Genomic DNA, 21,889 nt, shown 5'->3' on the forward strand with positions numbered 1-21,889 from the left:
TTAGATTACTTACAGTGTGGAAACAGGCCCTTCAGCCCAACAAGTGACCCGCTGAAGCGCAATCCACCCAGACCCATTCCCTTACATTTATCCCTTCACCTAACACTTGCTGACGAGTGTTGCTTGGACATTTGATGTTGAATCGCATCAACCCTGGAAGAACACAGCAAGCCACACAGCATCAGGAGGTGGAGAAGTCAACGTTTTGGATGTAACCCTTCTTCAGGTCTCGGGGTGGTGTAAGGGGAGCTTCAGGTAAAAGGGGTGAGGGAGAACAAGGTGGTGAGGTCGGGATAGGTGAACACAGGTAGAGGGTGTGACCTGGCTGATTGATGTGAGGAATGATTCTGGTAGGTTGCTAGAAGGAAGAGTCAACGAGAAGGATGGAAGGGAGGGGCTGGGAAGGGAGTCGGGTGATGGGAAGTGGGGTAATCTGAAATTGGAGAATTCAGTGTTGGACCATAAGGCCCATTCCACTTTTTAAGCTCCACACAAATCTCCTCTCTCTCTTCACAAAACCCTGTCAATGTATCCCTTGTATATTTATCCAGCTTCATTTTCAGTTAATCTATGCTGTTGCCTTCTCATTGTGAAAGCATTCTCCAGGTGAAGAAGTTTTTGTTGGACTTGCTAGTGACCATTTTTATGACTCGGGTCTTGCTTGCCAGTGAAAATAAGCATCACACGAATGTGGTCTGTTTGGAAACTTAGCTGAGTTTTCAATGCCATCCTATCCCCAAGGTTACTGTCCTTCACCAGTAGAATATTACAGATCTCAGCCTTTACTATTTATGAAATTCTGTCTCACCTAGATTTAATGTTGAGGATCAGTTTCTCACACGGTATTCTTGTGAGCTTGTCACATCATTTGCCCTCCCCAAACATATCCAGTCAATGTACATGTCTGCAGTGAACAGAATAACTTCCTGTCATCTTAATGCCATTAGGATCCCTTGCACCAAAGTGCTTTAGTATTTCCTCCAAAATCCTTTTCACATTACTTCATAACTTTGTCTTATCTATAACCATAATCTTCTGCCCAGCGTGTCCTGATCTGACTGGATTATATTTGTTCCTTGTCTTTTCAGCTTCATTGCAGATAACCCTTTGTGATGATGCTATGGCTTTAAGAGGTGTGTTTTGCCCTGATTTCTTTGAGAGAGAGAGATTGGGGGACCAGGTACTATATGGTCTATGAGAAAATAAACAGTTTGTGAGACCTTAGATTTTTCTTTAAAGTTAGAACAATAGGAGCAGCCTGAGTGGGTGTCGTCAAGCTCTCTCAGATCAAGGATTTGTAGTTAGCTTTCAGCAGTTGCTGTTGTGGTCTTGAAGAAGTAAGAGCTATTTCCCTTCCCCCCCCCCCCCCTCAATTACAGCCAAAACTTGGGGGGTGGGGGGGTAGTTCTCTTCATTGGCAGCTGGATTGCATGTGAGACAAAATCTGCCCTTCTGAATTTGCCTTTTTGAATGTGTTCATGGGATGTTACTATATTGGAGCAGTTACTTAGTAATAGTTACTGTATCTATCTTTTAAGTTTTCTAATAGAGTTAGGTTATTCTAAGTTCTTTTGTTATATTTTAATTAAAGTATTTGAATAAATTCTGTTTTGCTTAACGTCAAGTAGTTTGACCAGTAGATTTGCATCTGGAACACGGCACTTTACACTTGCCTTTAAAATAAGAATAAGTTCGGGTATTGGTTACCTTCTTAAAATATTTTGAGGGGGTGTATCTGGACTGGTCTATAATACCTTCCATCCAGCATCTGTCTGCCCTCTACAATGACAACAGAAACCTGGCCACCTCGGAGTCTGAGTTTCTGCTTTCAAATGCTTCCAATAAACAAACATCCATTTTCCAATTTGTGTGCAGCTCTACACCTAGTCCTCCTCAGTTACTGCTCAGCATTCCAACTTTTGTCTCTTGCCCCACCACTCATGAAGCACTGATGTTTTCCAATGGGCAGCACCCTGCAAACACAAGGTGAAGTTTCAGGAATGTGGAACTACGTTAGGACTACTTCATTACTTTAATAACTGGAACTCTCTGGAAATGGCAATACCATTCAGTACATGGTTGTTTGAAGAAAAATGGTACTTTTCTGTGTGAAGCTTCACTTAACCAACAGTTCCTGCTTGAAGGGATGAGTTTTCATTTTCCCAAACTGATCTTTAGCTTTTTAACAAAAAACAGTCTGCTTATGCTTTCCTATGAATATTTCATGCTGCAAGTTTTTAATTGGTCTAACCATCTTGATCTGCATGGACTAACTGCCTCTTTAAAACTCTTCATACTCCAGTTGTTTTAAAACTGTGTAAGACTTCATTTAGACTGAATGGCTAAAGTGAAGATTAATAATGGTGCTTTTTACTGAATGAAATCGCTGAACGGATTTGAAATGAATCCAATCTGTTAATGAGACTTGTATTTTAGGACCGAGTTGTTGGAAGAAGCACGAAGGCAAGGTCTCCCGTTTGCACTCTGGGATGGGCCCACAGTCGTTGTGTGGTTGGAGGTGAGATTGCAAATTTTAAATTAAAGGATAATGCAGTTTGAATTATTTGAGAAGAATGCTGTTATCACTGGTTAGTCTTGTAGCAGATAAACCAAGCACAGTCTTCAGGTGCGATGAAATGAGAGGATAGGTGTAATAGGGTCAGGTTGTACAGACAAAAAACAACCTCCATTTTGAAGTTATGCACTTGTAAGTTTGATTTTCTGTAACCTGACTTACAGGTTAGTCTCCCTAGGATGGGGACTTTTGAGACTAAGGGTCGCATGTTTAAGGTGAGGGGAGAGAGATTTTAAAAAGACATGGACATTTTTTTACACGGGGTTGTTTGCGTATGAAATGAACTTCCTGAGGAAGAGGTGGATGTAGGCGCAATTCCAACATTGAAAAGACATTTGGATAAGTACGTGAACAGGAAAAGTTTGTAGAGATATGAGCCAGGAGCAAGACAGGTGGGACTAGCTTAAAGATAAAAATCACACAACACTAGGTTCTAGTCCAATAGGTTTAATTGGAAGCACTAGTTTTCGGAGCTAGTGAAGGAGCAGCACTCTGAAAGCTAGTGCTTCCAATTAAACCTGTTGGACTATAACCTGGTGTTGTGATTTTTAACTTTGTCCACCCCAGACCAACGCTGGCATCTCCAAATTGAGACTAGGTTAGTTTGGGATTATGATCAGTTTGGACTGGTTGGATTGAAGGGTCTGTTTCTGTGCTGATGACTGTATGATGATTTATTATTAAATACAAAACTTAGGGAAGATACTGAGGAAGGGTTTGGATGGATCATTGTCAATATTTAGTTCTTTACACACTGATGCCAAACTGGTGTACGTAGTGTTACCTGCCGTTGACCTCCTTTAGTTCCAACTTCTGCTGGGACATTGACCGCCTCAACCTGTCCACCCCCTTCACCCATTCCAACACTCACCCTCACAACGCGCAGCCCTCCACTCCCTCTGCTCCAACTCCAACCTCACCATCAAGCCAGCAGACAAGGTCAGGGGGGCGGTGGGAGTTTGGTGCACTGACCTCTAAACCACTGAAGCCAGGCACCAAGATGAAGACACCTCCTACTGCCCCCTCGACCACGACTTCACCTGCCATCACCAAACCACCATCTCCCATCAGGGGATCTCCCACCCACAGCTTCCAACCTCATAGTTTGGGAACCCCGCACCGCCCGATTCTACCTCCTGCCTAAGATCCACAAGCCTGACGACCCTGGCTGACCCATCGTCTCAGCCTGCTCCTGCCCCACCAAATTTATCTCCACATACCTCGATACTGTCCTATTCATGGGTAGCACGGTGGCTCAGTGGTTAACATTGCTGCCTCTCAGCTCCAGTGACCTGAGTTTGATTCCCACCTCGGGTGACTGTCTGTGTGGTGTTTGCACATTCTCCCTGTGTGTGTGTGGGTTTCCTCTGGGTGATCCGGTTTCTTCCCACAATCCAAAGATGTGCAGTTTAGGTGAATTGGCCATGCCAAATTGTCCGTACTGTTAGGTACATCAGCCGGGGGTAAATGTAGGGGAATGGGTCTGGGTGGGTTACTCTTCGAAAGGTTGGTGTGGACTTGTTGGACCAAAGGACCTGTTTCCATACTATAGGGAATCTAGTCTAACCCAATTCCCCTGCTCCTGTCCAGGAACTCCCCACATACCTCCCTGGACACCACCCATGCCCTCCACCCATTCCCTCCACATTCTCCAAGACTTTCACTTGCCTGACCCCCAACCCCTCATCTGCACCATGGACATCTAGTCCCAATACACCTCTATCCACTATGACCAGGGCCTCAAAGCCCTCTGTTTCTTTCTCTCCCGATGTCCCCACTGGTACCCTTCCATTGGCACTCTAATCCTCCCACTTCTTCCAGATGAAAGGGGTAGACATGGGTAACCGCATGGGCCCCAGCTATGCCTGTCTCTTTGTCGGCTACGTGGAACAATCCATCGTCCGCAGTTACACCAGTACCACTCCCCACCTCTTCCTCTGCTACATTGATGACTGCATCAACACCAGTTCGTGCTCCCGCGAGGAGATTGAACAGTTCATCAACTTCACCAACATATTCCACCCCGACCTTAAATTTACCTGGACCACATCCCTCCCCTCCATGGATCTCTCTATCTCCATCAATGATGACCAACTCAATATGAACATCTTCTATAAACCCACAGACTCCCACAGCTACCTGGGTTACACCTCCTCCCACCCTGCCTCCTGCAAAAATGCTGTCCCTTATTCCCAATTCCTCCGCCTCTGCCACATCTGCTTCCAGGGAGGACCAGTTCCACCACAGAACACTCTAGATGTCCGCCTCCTTTAAAGACCACAATTTCCCCTCCCATGTGTTTGATGATGCCCTCCAATGCATCTCATCCACTTCCTGCACCTCTGCCCTCGAACCCCACCCTCCCAACAGCAACAAGGACAGAACCCCCCCCCCCCCCCCCCGGTCCTCACCTTTCACCCACCAACCTCTGAATACATTGCATCATCCTCTGCTATTTCTGCCACTTACAAACGGACCCCACCACCAGAGAAATGCTTCCCTCCCCAGCCCTATCCGCTTTCCATAAAGACCATTCCCTCCCTACCTCATCAGGTCCATGCCTGCCCAACAACCCACCTTCCCCTGCCACCTCAGGAATTGCAAAACCTGCGCCCACATTTTCCCCCGTCACCTTCCGTCCAAGGCCCCAAAGGAGCCTTCCACATCCATCAAAGTTTCACCTGCACGTCCACACATGTAATTTACTGCATGTGTTGCTTCCGGTGCGGTCTCCTCTACTTAGGGAGACAATGTGCCTACTCACAGAGCGCTTCAGGGAACATCTCCAGGACGGCTACACCAACAAACTCCAGTGACCCATAGCTGAACACTTCAACTCCCCCTCCCATTCTGCCGAGGGCATGCAGGTCCTGGGCAGTCTCCTTCGTCAGTCCCTAATCCACCCGACACCTGGAGGAAGAATACCTCATCTTCCACCTTGGGACCCTCCAACCCCATGGCATCAAATGTGGATTTCACCAGTTTCCTCATTTCCCTCCCCCCACTTTATCCCAGTTGCAATCTTCCAACTTAGCACCGCCCTCATAACCTGTCCTACCTGCCCATCTTCCTTCCCACCTATCCATTCCACCCTCCCCTTCCTCCCCACCTCCATCGACCTATTGCACTCTCAGCTACCTTCCTCCCCCAGCCTCACCCCTCTCCCATTTATCTCTCCACCCTGGAGATTCCCAGCATCGTTCCTGATGAAGGGCTGTTCCCTGAAATGTCGATTTTCCTGCTCCTTGGATGCTGCCTGACCTGCTGTGTTTTTCCAGCACCTCAATGCCGACTCTGAACTCCAGCATCTGCAGCCCTCACTTTTGCCCGATATACTGCAGTGCCACTCCTGGCAAGAGGATAGAAATACAACTTTGTAATCTCTGTAGAAATGTTAGGGCAGAAGGTCTAATGTTTCTGACTTGGTTCTTTGAACCAGCTATTTGATTAGTCATATTCTGTCATCTTTTATTCTTGTTTCACATTACGTAGCCAGTTCACTTTAGACAGTTACAATTGACTGTTTCCAACAAACTTTGAGAATGCATTTTAGGTCATTATTCCCTCGGGTGGCTGAGAGAAAATAGCATCAAACCAGAGGAAATTTCCATTGTAAATGTCAATACAGAAATTTTATAAATGGATTGGGGGCTGATGAGTTTACAAGAGGAAAAGTCAGACAAGTAGAAACAAGATTTGTCGACCACAAACTGAGATGTGGGTGTTAGGCTTGTTTCCGTTTCTGGGTGAGAAAGGTAGGGGGTTAGTGGACATTTGGTCTTGACAACCCACTATATTTAGTCTCCATTGAAGTCAGTGGATGAAGTAGTGGTAGTCAATGTACAACACACTCCTATGGATGTTCAGCTCAATGACAGAGGTTACAATTGCTTAAAGTTATCAATTTATAAAGGATTATAATTGATTTACCAGAAACCTTTTCCTGATTGTGTTCTGTTTCCAGCTATGGGTTGGAATGCCGGCATGGTATGTAGCAGCTTGTAGAGCCAACGTAAAAAGTGGTGCTATTATGTCGGCCTTATCAGACACTGAAATACAACGTGAGATTGGAATCAGTAATCCACTCCACAGATTAAAATTACGTCTAGCTATCCAGGAGATGGTATCACTCACTAGTCCTTCAGCACCTGCAACATCTAGAACGGTAAGGACAAATCTCATTTGTATGTAAAAGCAATGAGCTTTTAGAGTGGTTTGTTAACAGTTTGTGCCTGTGGCATGTTTTGTGAGAGACGTTATTCATTTTCCTGTTCTAAGTCTGTATGTATGCATGGTGGAAGTGGTTTGATCCATCTGAGCACTTGGTAAGGAATTTCAGAGGACATTTGAGAGTCAGTTACGTTGCTATGGGTCCTGAGTCATACATAGGCTAGACTGGGTGAGGGTGATAGATTTTGTTCCCCATAGTACGATGCTTCATAAACATTTCCTCCATAATGACACTCTCTCAAATTCTGAGAGATCCAAAGTGAAAATTAGAGAGGTGGATATTTAAAACCACTGGCTCACTGTTTTTCGAAAAATTATAACTATTACAGGCTATAATCATTGGGCGCCTCAACAAATGATAAACAGAAGAAAATCAAAGATTTGAAGGAGCTTTACAGCTGTTGAAACTTTACCCAATCTTCATTCCTTTCATTCCTTCCTCAGAGCTCAAGATCCTAAATTCTTGTTCCATAACCCTATTGGGGTTGTGACCCATTGTTTAGGACCCCCAGTTGTAGAATTTCAGTGAAGCAGATAGGTTTTAGCATAATGTGGTAGTTTAATGATATTTATTACTGAACCTAACATTTTATTTCGTATTAATCAACTTTAAATAATCTGAGTGGCCATGATGCAACTTAAACTCCTGTTACTAGGTATTATTCTGGTCTCTGGATTTCTGATCCTGTAGTATTCCCATCATGTTGCCATTCTTAATAACTCATCAACTGACTCCCCTCGGCCTGCCCAGCATCTGCACAGATCATGAGTCTGAGTAAATACTCCTATTTGCTTGGATGACTGTAGGTCCAACAACAATACTAACCATGACAAAGCAGCTCACTTTATAGGCGCACTCCACTGTCTTAAATGTTCATACCCCGTACCACTCCCTGCATAATGGCAGTAATGAATTCCATTTACAATTCATCTAGGTTTTTTCAACATCATTTTTCAAACCTGTAATTTCTATCGCTGAGAAGGACAAAGGTGGCAGATACATGGGAAAACCATCACTTGCCTGTTCTCCTCCAAGCCACTCACCATCCTGACTTGGAAGTGTATTGCGGTTCCTTCACTTTCAAAAACCTGGAACTCCCTCCGTAAGGGCATTGTGAGTGTACCCACATCCTAAGGACTGCAATTATTAAAGAAGGTGCACACCTCACATTTTATTGCAACATTTCATTTTGGTCAAAGTCAGAAGTCACACAACATCAGTTTATAGTCCAATAGGTTTATCTGAAATCACAAGCTTTTGGAGCACGGCTCCTTCATCAGGTGAAATGGATGGAACCATACAGGCAGAGAATTTATATGTGGAGAGATAATGGCAAGATAATTCCAAGTGTCAAAAGATAAATACAAATGGCATGAGTGGAGTGTTGACAGGCTGAATGTCTAGTCTGTGCAGGTGATCAGAAGTGTCAGACGGTGTAAGTAAAGTGCCAACAGCTGAATAGCACGTGAAGGGATGACCTATGATCCGATTAATAATTATAAAACAATCAAGATGTAGGTTTGCTCGCTGAGCTGGAAAGTTCATTTCCAGACATTTCATCACCCTACTAGGTAACATCTTCAGTGGGCCTCAGGCAAAGCACTGCTGAAAATTCCTGCTTTCTATTTATTTGGGTTTCTTTGGGTTGGAGATGTCATTTCCTGTTCTTTTTCTCAGAGGTGGTAGATGGGGTCGAACTCTGTGTTTGTTGATAGAGTTCCGGTTACCGTGCTTCTAGGAACTCTCGTGTGTGTCTTTGTTTAGCTTGCCCTAGGATGGATGTGTTGTCCCTTGCGGAAGGACACCACTTCAACTGGAACAACACATCCATCTTAGGACAAGCCAGACAAAGATACGCCCAAGAATTCCTAGAAGCATGGCATTCCAACCGGAACTCTATCAACAAACACATCGAATTAGACTCCATCTACCACCCCCAGGAAGTGACATCTCCACAGGAAATGGCATCACCAACCCAAAGAAACCCAAACAGATAAAGAGAAGACAAGACTTACCAGCAGTGCTTTGCCCTGTTGCCCGCTGAAGATGTTACCTATTAGGGTGACAAAATGTCTGAAAATGAACCTTCCAACTCAGCAAGCAAACCTACATCCAGAACCTCAACCTGAGATACAAATCTCAAAACTCGCTACAAATAATTAAAGATAGGTTGGTGCTAGAAACAAACCAAATAGCTGGAATAACACATGATACATATAAGAATCTGAAACAGACCATCATTTATAGAAAACTACCCAGTCATCAGAAATACAGCACCACACAGCCGTGCCACGGCAGCTTCTCCATCACACATGGGAGACCACCCACCTCATACATGGCAGATACTCATGAATGACTCTGCCAATGTGGTCTATCTCCTATGCTGCAGGCAAGGATGCCCTAAGGCATGGCATATTAGTGAGACCATGCAGACGCTATGACAGTGGATGAATGGACATCGTGCAACAATCACCAGACAGGAATGTTCCCTCCAAATCAGGAACTCTTTAGCGGTCATGGACATTCAGCTTCCGATCTTGGGGTAAACGCCCTCCCAAGCGGACTTCGAGATACACAACGCAGAATCGCCGAGCAGAAGCTGATAGCCAAGTTCCATATCCATAAAGACAGCATCAGCCATGATCTTGGGTTCACATTGTGCTACATATGACCCCACCACAATGTTTTGTGTAAAATCTTCATTACTGTCATGTTTTGACACCATCACTTTGGCAACCTATTATTATCTCTCTATCTCAATTAGTTTGTGCAGTTTTGGACTATTTGTTACTTTGTTTAGACCCTCATCACCTGACTCTTATACCTATCATGTTATTCCAGCCATTTGGTTTGATTCTAGCACCATCTTGTTTTTGAATATTTTAAAATTATTAATTGGATCATAGGTCATCCCTTCACTTGCTATTTAGCTGTTGACACTTGTGATCACCTGCAATGGTTTGTTACTCAGCCTGCTGACCTCTCTCTATTTGTATTTATCTTTTGACATTCCTAATTACCTGGAATTATTTTGCCATTATATCTCTGCATATAAATTCTCTGCCTGTCTGCTTTCCTTCACTTCACTTGATGAAGGAGCTGTGCTCTGAAAGCTTGTGATTTCAAAAATAAACCTGTTGGATTATAACCTGGTGTCATGTGACTTCTGACTTTGTCCACCCCAGTCCAAAACCGGCACTTCCACATCATAAATTTGGGCAGTTAAAGTTGGAGAAAAACTGCTAACCTTGCCAGGAGCTCTCATCCCATGAGTGAATAAATAAAGTTCACAAAGCTGAAGCTAAGCAATGTTTGAGGTTGAGCGTGCACGCATACGCAAACAGACACACACTAATAGATTGAAAAAGGCACCCTTCAACTACAAAGCTAGATTTTAAAAGCCGAATAACTAAGTCTTGTAACTGCTTTGCAATCCTTTAAAGAAGCTGTGGCTTAGAATAACTTCCTTTTAATATGTCTGTTGCTTAATGATCTGCCACCTCTCTTCTTTATTACTGCTTTCCTGTCATTGGATTTTGTTGGGTCTCTGTGGGTCATGTGGTTAGTCCACTGGAAATGTCTGGTTAACACATGAAGAAATGGAAACTCTTGCTGCTGCACCTCAAACGGTTAGTCCCACACTTCACAGCTTCTATCCCTGATCCTTTCTTGCTGTCTCGTGTACTTTCCACTCCTGTAAATGCTTTTAATTTCTATTCAGTTGTATTTGCTTGAGGGATTTAGTTCAGTTGAGATTTCAAGTTGCTGGATGCATGCCTAAATGTGTTTAAGTGCGTGATGATTGTATCCGTTCTATCTTTGCAGTATCCCACCTAAAGGCTTTTGCTATTGAAAGTGAACAACTCTCAATTTTAATGTAAATGCAATGAAACATCCTTTCTATCAAACAAGCAGTAGGTATTGTGGAGTATGCTTGGTGGCCCAAGTGACCCACTTCCATTCTGACTACATCAACAATTATGCAATTGGCAAATTACACTGTGCACAGGGCAACTTCCATAATGCAGAGCAGTAACTCAGCTCTCTTCATGCTATCCTGTTTTACAGATTAAACTTTGTAAATATGAAATCAGTCTGGTATCTACATGTGATCTTGTTAAGTAATGTACATATACACACAGCATTGCCGCCTTCATGTAAAATTATATTAATGAGGTTTTCCTACTTTGAAAAGAAATAAATATTCCAAATTGTCCATCATGATGATTATGGGCATGCAAGATAGATATACATGGTGAAAACTGATGAGAGAGTTGTTGGCCTTTTCATGTATGCATCATGGGTCTAAATTAACAGCTGCCTTATATAGAAAGGATGTTGCCAAATAACATCTCTCTTAAGCACATTATCTTCATATATCTTCTCTCACTCTGATCGCATGTCTGTTTAGTAGAGATGTTATTCTGAAACTTGGGTTTAATATAAATCTGTGCTTGGAATTTTGGATTGCTGGTTTATGTTGCATCCATTAGTGATACTGGCTGTGAAAGCTTACCTAACCAATGTACCATTATTAACGTTATGACCCATGTTTTCCTCATGCTTTTCTAACTGCTTTAACATCAGGATGATGAAGAGGGCAGCTGGGCCCAGGTGGGCTTTTTAACACTATATAACTCTTTACTTGCTAGTTTATCATTTTGTTTCACATCCTTTTTGATTTATTTCTGTTGAAATATTTCTCATGATGCGATAATTTATACTGACTTAACATTTGCTGAGAATTCAGTTTTACTGAATAAGTAAGAATGATCTGTTTTAAAATTGAGTATGCTTTTATTAATTTAAATGGGTTAACCCACATGGACTTCAAGGCATTTGACAAGTTTTTACATGGTAGACTGGTTAGCAAGGTTAGATCACATGGAATCCAGACAGAGCTGGCAATTTGGATATAAAATTGACTTGAAGGTAGGAGACAGAGGATAGTTGCGGAATGTTGTTATTTGGACTGGAGATCTGTGACCGGCGGGATGCCATAAGGATTAGTGCTGGTTCCACTGCTTTTTGTCATATAAATGACTTGGATGTGAACATAGGAGGAGTAGTTTGTGAGTTTGCAGATGTCAGCTACCACCCCCCAAAAAAAATTGGTGGTTTAGGGGACAGCACAGAAGGTTTTCTCCGAGTGCAGCAGGACTGTGATCCAGTTGTCCAAGAAGTGGAAGATGGAGTTTAATTTAGATAAATGTGAGGTGTTTCATTTTGCAAAGGCAAATCACTTACACTTAATGGTAAGGACCTGGGGAGTGTTGCTGAGTAAAGACACCTGGGGGTGCAGGTCCATAGTTCCTTAGAGATGGAATTGCAGTTAGTTAGGGTAGTGAAGAACATGCTGGGAGTTGAGATGTCAAATTGTAGCTGTACAGGCCATTGGTTAGGCCACTTTCGAATACTACATACAGTTCTGGTCTCCTAGTTATAGGAAACATGATGTTGAACTTGAAAGTGTGCAGTAAAGATTTACATGATGTTGTCAGGTTTGGGGTGCTTAAGCTGTAGGGAGGCTGAATAGACTGGGGCTGTTTTCTCTGGAGTGTCGGATGCTGAGGAGTGACCTTCTAGAGGCTTATAAAATCATGAGGGGCATGGATAGGATGAACAGCCAAGATATTTTTTCCCACAATAGGGGTGGTCCAAAGCTAGAGGGCAAAGGTGTAGGGTGATAGGGGAAAAATTTAAAAGGGATCTCAGAGACAAATTTTTCACCCGGGGGTGTGTGTGTGTGTGTGTGTGTGTGTGTGTGTGTGTGTGGAATGAGCTGCCAGAGGAAGTGATGGAGGCTGATATAATTGCAGCATTTAAAAGGCATCTGAATGGGTAGGAAGAGTTTAGAGGGATATGAGCCAAATGCTGGCAAATGGGATTAGATAAAGTTAGGATGTCTGGTCAGCTTAGGTGAGTTGGACCAAAGGGTCCATTTCCTTGCTAAACAACTCAATGACTCTATGATAATTGCTTGATCTTGTTTTATTAAATGATCTTCATTTAATGCTGTCATTAAAGAGTTAACAAAATAGTTTCCCTTGCTAACACTGACCCTTGGGCTTAGTATTTACATAGTTAAAGAATGACTATATGTCCTGACACTTAAATCCTCTGATGAAACTTTGTACTTTTTTGGGATTCAAGACCTTAGCATATGGGGACATGAATCATGAGTGGATCGGCAATGAGTGGCTTCCTAGCTTGGGTTTACCTCAGTATCGCAGTTACTTTATGGAATGTCTGGTTGATGCTCGAATGCTGGACCATTTGACAAAAAAAGATCTTCGGGGGCAACTCAAAATGGTTGATAGTTTTCACAGGTAAATATCTTGCTCACGGTTGATGAATTCATTGAATACTTTGGGCATGTTGGTAATTTTAATCAATGTTTCAGAACCTTGCACCAGTATGCAGTTCAAAATAGCTCACAGAAAAGAATCCATCAAACTTTCTTTTTTTAAGCAGAGTTTTAACTCAAAAATGAGATCATGGTTGAGCTAGAATTTTAAAAAGTACCTTTTGTCATGTATTTTTTGTGCTGGAACTCTTCCAATATTTATTGTAAGGACAGACAGCTAGGTCATCACTTAACATGTCTGTTAAATTCCAGCATAGTTTAGGTTGTTTGTCGCTACATGAAAAGTTAAATTGAAGATTTTAGTTTGACCAAATTCAAGCGTGTATATTGAAACGCAATAATGCACTGAGCAACATGTTGAAATGTTAAACTATAATGAAATAACTTTTTTTAATAAATGAAAGGAGAAGAAGCAATGCAGTATAGATGTAATAATTTGGACTGGAAAGAAGGAAATTTCGAACAATTCTCTGATATAAACTTATTTTGAAATTTATATATTTCAATTGCTCGTTTCTCGTGAAGCAGACATTGCTCAAATATGTTTTTTTAAAACCAGAAAAAGCTTACATTGTGGAATAATGGCTTTAAAAAGACTAAATTATGATCGTAAGGAGCTGGAAAGGAGGCGTGAAGATAGCCAACATGAAATTAAAGGTAATGATTATCCTTATAACCTCTGACCTACACTGTTAGGTTGCCTTGGATATAATCTCACTTCTGGACCCAGATGATTGAGTGCTTGAGTGTAGATAACCACAGAATCTCACACAGAGCCTATCCTGAGCAGAGGGACCCTAGGCCAACCCACAGCAGAACCCCACAACAAAGCTGAGCCTCGACAAAGTGGCTAATAAGTTCTTAACGATCTGGGCCTCGTGGGTTGAAACAAACAAATTGTCTAGCCATGTCCAAATCAGAACTGATTAAAATTAATGTTTTGTTAAATTGTCACCCAGTTCTGATGGAGGTTGATACGAGATGCAACTGTATCTGTGGTTGCAGTCTTTAACCAGGTTTGCTCGGGTCTCCAACTCTTAAGTTTGCGCAAGACCTCAGCCAGACTCAAATAAACACTGGGGGACCATTGCAAATTGTGCTGGGTGAGGAGTCCCAGAAGTACTCCACAATTAACACCCATAAAGGTTTATACCAATATACAAGACTGCCATTTGGGGTATCAACAGCCTGCACCCCTTTTCTAGCAGACTATAGGTAATCTACTACAAGGGCTATCCCAGGTTGCCATTTATCTGAATGATATGTTAAACAACAGGGAAGCTGAAAATGTGTTGCTGGAAAAGCGCAGCAGGTCAGGCAGCGTCCAAGGAGCAGGAGAATCGACGTTTCGGACATGAGCCCTTCTTCAGGAATCATGCTTGAAATGTCGATTCTCCTGTTCCTTGGATGCTGCCTGACCTGCTGCACTTTCTAGCAACACATTTTCAGCTTTGATCTCCAGCATCTGCAGTCCTCACTTTCTCCTAAACAACAGGGAAGACCAATAAAGAGCACTTGGTGAACTTGGTCATCGTGCTCAAATGTTTGGTTAAATGGTCACCCAGTTCCATTGGAGATTGATCAGAGAACCAGCTGTAGCTGTGGTTGCAGAACCTGTCTTCAACAAGAATCACTTATGTTTGCGCAAGACCTCAGTCAGACTCAGATATACAATGGGGAAATTGCAAATGAAGGGTGCGACTTCTGGTCTCCTATGGGAAGCTGTTGGTGCAATTACCACTGCTAGTCATGGAGATGTATAGCACAGAAACAAACCCTTTGGTACAACTCGTCCATGCCGACTAGATATCCCAGCCTAATCTAGTCCCGCCTGCCAGCACTTGGCCCATATCCCTCTTAAACCCTTCCTATTCATATACCCATCCAGAGGCCTTTTAAATGTTGTAGTTGGACCAGCCTCCACCACTTCCTCTGGCAGCTCATTCCATACACGCACCACTGTCTGCATGAAAAAATTGCCCCTTAGGTCCCTTTTATTTCTTTCCTCTCCTACCCTAAACCTATGCCCTTTAATTCTGGACTCAGCCACCCCAGGAAAAACTATCCATGCTATCCTATCCATGCCCCTCATAATTTTATAAATCTCTATGCAGTCACTCCTCAACTTTCAACACTCCAGGGAAAATAGCCCCAGCCTGCTCAGCATCTCCCTATAGCTCATACCCTTCAATCCTGGCAACATCCTTGTAAATCTTTTCTGAAGCCTTTCAAGTTTCACAACATCGTCCCGATAGGAAGGAGACCAGAATTATATGCAATATTCCAGAAGTGGCCTAATCAACGTCCTGTGCAGCCACGACATAATCTCTCAACTCGTTTACTCAATGTCTCACCAATAAAGGAAAGCATATCAAATGCCGTCTTCACTATCCTATCAACCTGCGATTCTCCTTTCAAGGAGTTATGGAACCTGCACTTTGTTCAATAACCCTCCCTAGGATCTTACCATTAAGTCCTCCTAAGATTTGCTTTCCTAAAATGCAGTACCTCACATTTATCTAAATTAAACTCCATCTGCCACTTCTCAGCCCACTGGCCGTCTGATGAAGGTCCTGTTGTAATCTGAAGTAACCTTCTTCGCTGTCCACTACACCTCCAATTTTGGTGTCATCTGCAAACTTACTAACTATACCTCCTTTGTTCGCAACCAAATCATTTATATAAATGATGAAAAGTAGAGGACCCAGCACCGATCCTTGTGGCACTCCACTGGTCACAGGCCTCCAGTCTGAAAAATAACCCTCTACCACCACCTTTGAGCCAGTTCTATATCCAAATGGCTAGTTCTCCCTGTATTCCATGAGATCTAACCTTGCTAACCAGTCTCCCCTGGGGAACCTTGTCGAATGCCTTGCTGAAGTCCATACAGATCATGTCATGGCAGTAAGAGGCTTGTGCCGAAGCCTATTGGGGTGGAATTGGTTGTGAAAGAGTCACCTAGATTGGCTCAACATTTTTCGATTGGAAAATGACTGCCTCAGTGAAGTTCTAGTGAAATACTAGGGAGTTTTTCAGGGAGGGTTTTAGACTATCAAAGGGGCCAAAGCTAATTTACATATTGACTAGGAAGCAATTATGCGATTTTGCAAGGCTGCCTCGTGCCTTTTGCCTCGCGGACAAAAATAGTGGCAGAAATGAGGAGGCTAGAAAGCGAAAAAATCATCAAGCTGGTGCAGTTTACAGAATGGCAGAGCTGGTCACACTGATGGTGAAGCTGGATGGCTCAGTTCACCTGTGTGGGGATTTTAAACAAGCAATAAACTGCTTCTCATTGCTGGATAAATACCCAATCCCTTGCAGAGAGGACTTGTATGCAACGTTTGGTGGGGTTAGTGGTTACAAAGCTGGCCATGAGCCACCCCTACCTGAAATTGCAGCTGTGTGAGGAGAACCAGAAGTGCTCCACAGTTAACACCCGTAAGGGTTTATACCAATGTACAACAATGCCATTGGGGGGTATCAATAGTCAGCTCCCTTTTCCAGTGAACTATAGGGAATACATTACAAGGGCTATCCCAGATTGCCATTTATCTGAATGATGTGTTAACAACAGGGAAGACCAATAAAGAGCACTTGGAGAACTTGGACATCGTGCTTAAATGCTTCTCCTAGGTCAAAGATAAAATGAGGGTGACACTCTCATCTTTCCCAGAGCTCAGATCTTGGGTTAGTGAAGTATTATGGAAAATTCATATGTAACCTGGCCTCCATCCAAGAAGAAGATGCTAGCAAGATGCTATGGTGCCCAGGTTTGGATGCTGACATAGCTGCATTGGTGGGGCAGTGCCCAGAGTGCCAACAAGGACAACAATTGCCACCAGGAGTGCCACCACATTCGTGAGAATGGCTAGGTAAACTCTAGATCTGCTTACATGTCGACTGTGCTAATCCTTTCATGGGCTCAGTATCTCTGATTATCGTGGATGTCCGTTCAAACTGATTGACGTGCATAAAGTCTTGTTTGGCAAACTCGGGATGACAGTTGAGAAGCTGTGGACATCAATAAACTATTGGTCACAGGCAACGGAACGTCATTTACCAGCAGGGAATTTAGGTCTCCTGAAGTTGAGTGGCATTCAGCATATAAGGACTGCTCCATAGCGTGCATCATTCAGTGGTCTAGTCGAAAGAGCAGGCCAAATGTTGAAGGCAGGCTTCAAGACGTAGCCTAAAGCGTTATGTGTTACCAAAATGGCCCGGTTCCTGTTCAATTATTGGACCACCCATCTCACAACAACAGAGAGAGCTCTAGCAGAGTTGCTGATGGGGAGAAGACTGTGCACCAGGTTAAACCTGATATTCCCAGGCCTGGGGGAAGTGGGGGTTGGTGGGGAGGGAGGGGGGTCGGGGGGGTTGGTGGTAGAGAGGAAATGGCAGCAGGAACATAAATGCCAGCCAAATGCTGCATCAAAGCAGGAGACAATTTAATTTGCGAGATGAAGGTTGGTGCTGAAACCATGGAAATGACCCTAAATAGATACAAGGTGAGATGGATGCAAGGTCAGGTCCCATGACTTAAAGTTGGGGTGGGCGTGGTGATCCAGAGCAACCGTGGAACACATGAAAGCTGTTACCTTGCAAACTGGGCAGGACTAAAATATACCTGGCCCCTCAGAACAGCCAGAAGACCTGTCAGAAGTCATAGGTTCTCCCCTCTCTGTCTAGTGTAGGGGAAACCTCGAAGACTGAAATCTGAGATGGTTGCAGCTTCGATACCATTACTGCCAGAAGATGGGGAGAAAAATCTCCCAAGACACTCTGGATGCAAAAGATTGCCATGCTGCAGTACACACCACCCCTATCAGAATCCGAGGAACCAGACCTCTGAGTAAACATCGCAGGAAAAGCTGCACAAGAAGGACCATGAATGTAGGTTTGCTCGCTGAGCTGGAAGGTTCATTTTCGGACGTTTAATCACCATACTAGGTAACATCTTCAGTGAGTCTCCGGATGAAGCTTCATTTGGAGGCTCACTGAAGATGTTACCTAGTATGGTAACGAAACGTCTGAAAATGAACCTTCCATCTCAGCGAGCGAATCTCAACCTGAACTACAAATCTCAAAACTCTCTAAGAAAGACCATGACTTGGAGAGGGTGGGAGGAGGATCTAATGATTGGAACAAGGTGGACCTTGTTGACTGAGGTCTTTGATTGGCCCAGGTTAACAACCCCAATCAGAAGGCACTGACTAATTAACAGGCGTGTAGAACATAGAAAAGTACCGTACAATACAGACCCTTTGGCCTCCAGTGTTGGACTGAGGATTATTCCTAATCTAAAATAAAATAAAATAACCTACACTCCCCTCAATTCGCTGCTGTCCATGTCCATGTCCAACAGTCGCTTAAATGTCCATAATGACTCTGCTTCCACCACCACCATTGGCAACGCATTCCATGTGCTCACTGTACTCTCTCTACTCTCTGTAAAGAACCTACCTCTGACGTCTCCTCTATATATTTCTCCTAACACTGTGACAGTCAATCCTGCCCTGGGGAAATGTCTCTGGCGATTGACTCTATCCATTCCTCTCATTGGCTTGTACACCTCAATCAGGTCATCTCTCTTCCTCCTCCTCACCAGAGAGGAATGTCCAAGCTTAGTCAATCTCTTGTCATAAGACAAGCCCTCCAGTCCAGGCAGCATCCTTGGAAACCTTCTTTGCACCCTCTCCAAAGCCTCCACATCTTTGCTATAATAGAGCAACCAGAACTGGACACAGTATTCCAAGTGTGGCCTCACCAGAGTTTTGTCGAGCTGCAGCAAAACCTTGTGGCTCTTAACTTAATCCTCCCGTTACTGAAAGTCAAGGCACCATATACTTTCTTAACAACCTTATCCACTTGGGTGGCAACTTTGAGGGATCTATGCATTTGAACACAAAGGTCTTGCTGTACCTCCACATTGCAGGAATCCTGTCTTTAATACTATATTCAGCATTCAAGTTCAACCTTCCAAAATGCTTCACTTTGCATTTATCCAGGTTGAACTCCATTTGCCATTTCTTAGCCCAGCTCTGTATCCTGTCTATGGCGTGCTGCAGCCTGCAATAACCTCGATACTATCAACTGCATCTCCAACCTTTGTGTCATCGGCAAATTTACTAACCCACCCTCAACCTCCTCATCAAAGTCATTTATAAAAACTACAAAGAGCCGAGGCCCAAGAACAGAACTGCAGGAAACCACTCGCCACGGATCTCCAGGCAGAATACTTTCCATCTACAACCACTCTCTGCCTTCTGTCACTCAACCAATTCTGAATCCAGACAGTGAAATCTCCCTGTATCCCATTCCTCCTGACTTTATGAATGAGCCTACTATGGGGAACCTTATCAAATGCCTTCCTGAAGTCCATACACAGCACATCCACTGCTTGACCTTCGTCAACCTGTCTCGTCACCTCCTCAAAGAACTGAGATTTGTGAGGCATGACCTACCCCTTTCAAAGCCATGCCGACAGCCTTTAATCACACTATGTTTTTCCAAATAGTCATAAATCCTATCCCTCAGAATTCTTTCCAAAATCTTGCTGACCACAGGCTTAAGACTGACTGGTCTGTAATTACCGGAGACTTCCCTATTACCCTTCTTGAAAAGAGGAACAGCATTCACCTCCCTCCAATCCTCCAGTAAGACTGCCGTGGAGAGGGAGGAAGCAAAGATCTTCGCCAGCAGCTTAACAACCTTCTTTCTCACTTCCCAGAGCAGCCGAGGATAAATCTGATCTGGCCCTGAGGACTTACCAATCTTAATGATTGCCAAAATCTCCTGCACATCAACTTCGTCAATCTCGATCTGTGCAAGCCTATTTCCCAGCTCCTCAAAGTTTTCATTCACAACAAGGTCCCTTTCCTGAGTGAAAACCGAAGCAAAAAACTCATTTAGGGTTTCCCCTATCTGCTCCGTCTCCGTGGACAAGATCCCTACGCTATCCCTGATCGACCCTACCTTCTCCCTAATCCTTCCTGCCAAGCCTTTTTCGTGTCCCCTCATGGCTCTCCTCAATCCATTTTGAGCTCCTCTCTAGTAAGCCTGTAATCCTCTAAAGCTGTGATACACCCTTGCTTCCTCCACCTTATGAAAGCTACCTCCTTCCTTTTGTTCTTGTCATCCAAGGCTCCTTAACCTTACCCCTTTTTGCCTGCCTCAGAGGAACACATTTATGCATCATTCGCTCATTCGCAACAACTGTTCCTTAAACAGTCTCCACATGTCTGTGTGCCCTTTCTGTGGAAAAATTGCTCCCAATCTGTAATTCCCAACTCTTGGCTGATGGCATCATAATCTCCTTTTCCCCAATTAAATGTCTTCCTGCTCCTTTCCCTTTCCAAGGCTATGATAAATGTGGAAACTGTCACTAAAATGTTCTCCCACCGTGAGATCTGGCACCCGCCTGACTCATTGCCGAGCAACAAATCCAAAGTGGCCTTTCCCGTCATTTGCCTATCTACATACTGAGTAAAGAAACCCTCCTGAACACACCTGACAAAAACGGCTCCAACCAAACTATCTGCACTGAGGTTCCAGTCAATATTGGGAAAGTTGAAGTCCCCCATAACAACATCCCTGCTACATCTGCACTTTTCCAAAATCTGCCGCCTATGAGCTCCTCAATCTCTCTACTGTTATTAGGGAACCTTCGCATCAACCAAATCATCCACCGACATTTCCGCCACCTCCAAAAAGACCCCACCACCAGGGATATATTTCCCTCCCCACCCCTTTCCGCCTTCCGCAAAGACCGTTCCCTCCGTGACTACCTGGTCAGGTCCACACCCCCCTACGACCCACCCTCCCATTCTGGCACTTTCCCCTGCCACCGCAGGAACTGTAAAACCTGTGCCCACACCTCCTCCCTCACCTCTATCCAAGGCCCTAAAGGAGCCTTCCACATCCATCAAAGTTTCACCTGCACATCCACCAATATCATTTATTGTATCCGTTGCTCCCGATGTGGTCTCCTCTACATTGGGGAGACTGGGCGCCTCCTAGCAGAGCGCTTTAGGGAACATCTCCGAGACACCCGTACCAATCAACCAAACCGCCCCGTGGCCCAACATTTCAACTCCCCCTCCCACTCTGCCGAGGACATGGAGGTCCTGGGCCTCCTTCACCGCCGCTCCCTCACCACCAGACGCCTGGAGGAAGAATGCCTCATCTTCCGCCTCGGAACACTTCAACCCCAGGGCATCAATGTGGACTTCAACAGCTTCCTCATTTCCCCTTCCCCCACCTCATCCTAGTTTCAAACTTCCAGCTCAGTTACTGCCTCCTTGACTTGTCCGACCTGCCTATCTTCTTTTCCACCTATCCACTCCACCCTCTCCTCCTTGACCTATCACCTTCATCTCCTCCCCCACTCACCCATTGTACTCTATGCTACTCTCTCCCCACCCCCACCCTCCTCTAGCTTATCTCTCCATGCTTCAGGCTCACTGCCTTTATTCCTGATGAAGGGCTTTTGCCCGAAACGTTGATTTCGCTGCTCGTTGGATGCTGCCTGAACTGCTGTGTTCTTCCAGCACCACTAATCCAGTATTTGATTTTCAGCATCTGCAGTCATTGTTTTTACCTTACCGATCTGTAGAAGACTCCTAACGAGGTGACTTCTCCTTTGCTGTTCCTAACTTCCACCCATACTGACTCAGTGGACAAACCTTCCTCAACAACCTTCATTTCTGTAGCTGTGATG

The 21,889-nt window shown here is 44.1% G+C and overlaps 1 protein-coding gene across 8 annotated transcripts in view; it reads left to right on the forward strand.

The window, feature by feature from the left end:
- The window catches only part of LOC140493853 (liprin-alpha-1-like), a 224,078-nt gene that overhangs the window by 167,471 nt on the left and 34,718 nt on the right, over nt 1-21,889 (forward strand). For 5 of the 8 annotated variants that reach the window (XM_072592832.1, XM_072592827.1, XM_072592831.1 and 2 more), the window contains 6 exons: nt 2,437-2,518; nt 6,540-6,740; nt 10,373-10,435; nt 11,394-11,420; nt 12,960-13,135; nt 13,733-13,830. In XM_072592832.1, the coding sequence (XP_072448933.1) occupies nt 2,437-2,518; nt 6,540-6,740; nt 10,373-10,435; nt 11,394-11,420; nt 12,960-13,135; nt 13,733-13,830 (647 nt within the window). The remainder of the gene's footprint in view (nt 1-2,436; nt 2,519-6,539; nt 6,741-10,372; nt 10,436-11,393; nt 11,421-12,959; nt 13,136-13,732; nt 13,831-21,889) is intronic. The other 3 variants (XM_072592833.1, XM_072592834.1, XM_072592829.1) reach the window with 2 other exon arrangements.

This window comes from Chiloscyllium punctatum, chromosome 22 (genome assembly GCF_047496795.1).
Source record: "Chiloscyllium punctatum isolate Juve2018m chromosome 22, sChiPun1.3, whole genome shotgun sequence".
In the NCBI taxonomy this organism is placed as follows: domain Eukaryota; kingdom Metazoa; phylum Chordata; class Chondrichthyes; order Orectolobiformes; family Hemiscylliidae; genus Chiloscyllium; species Chiloscyllium punctatum.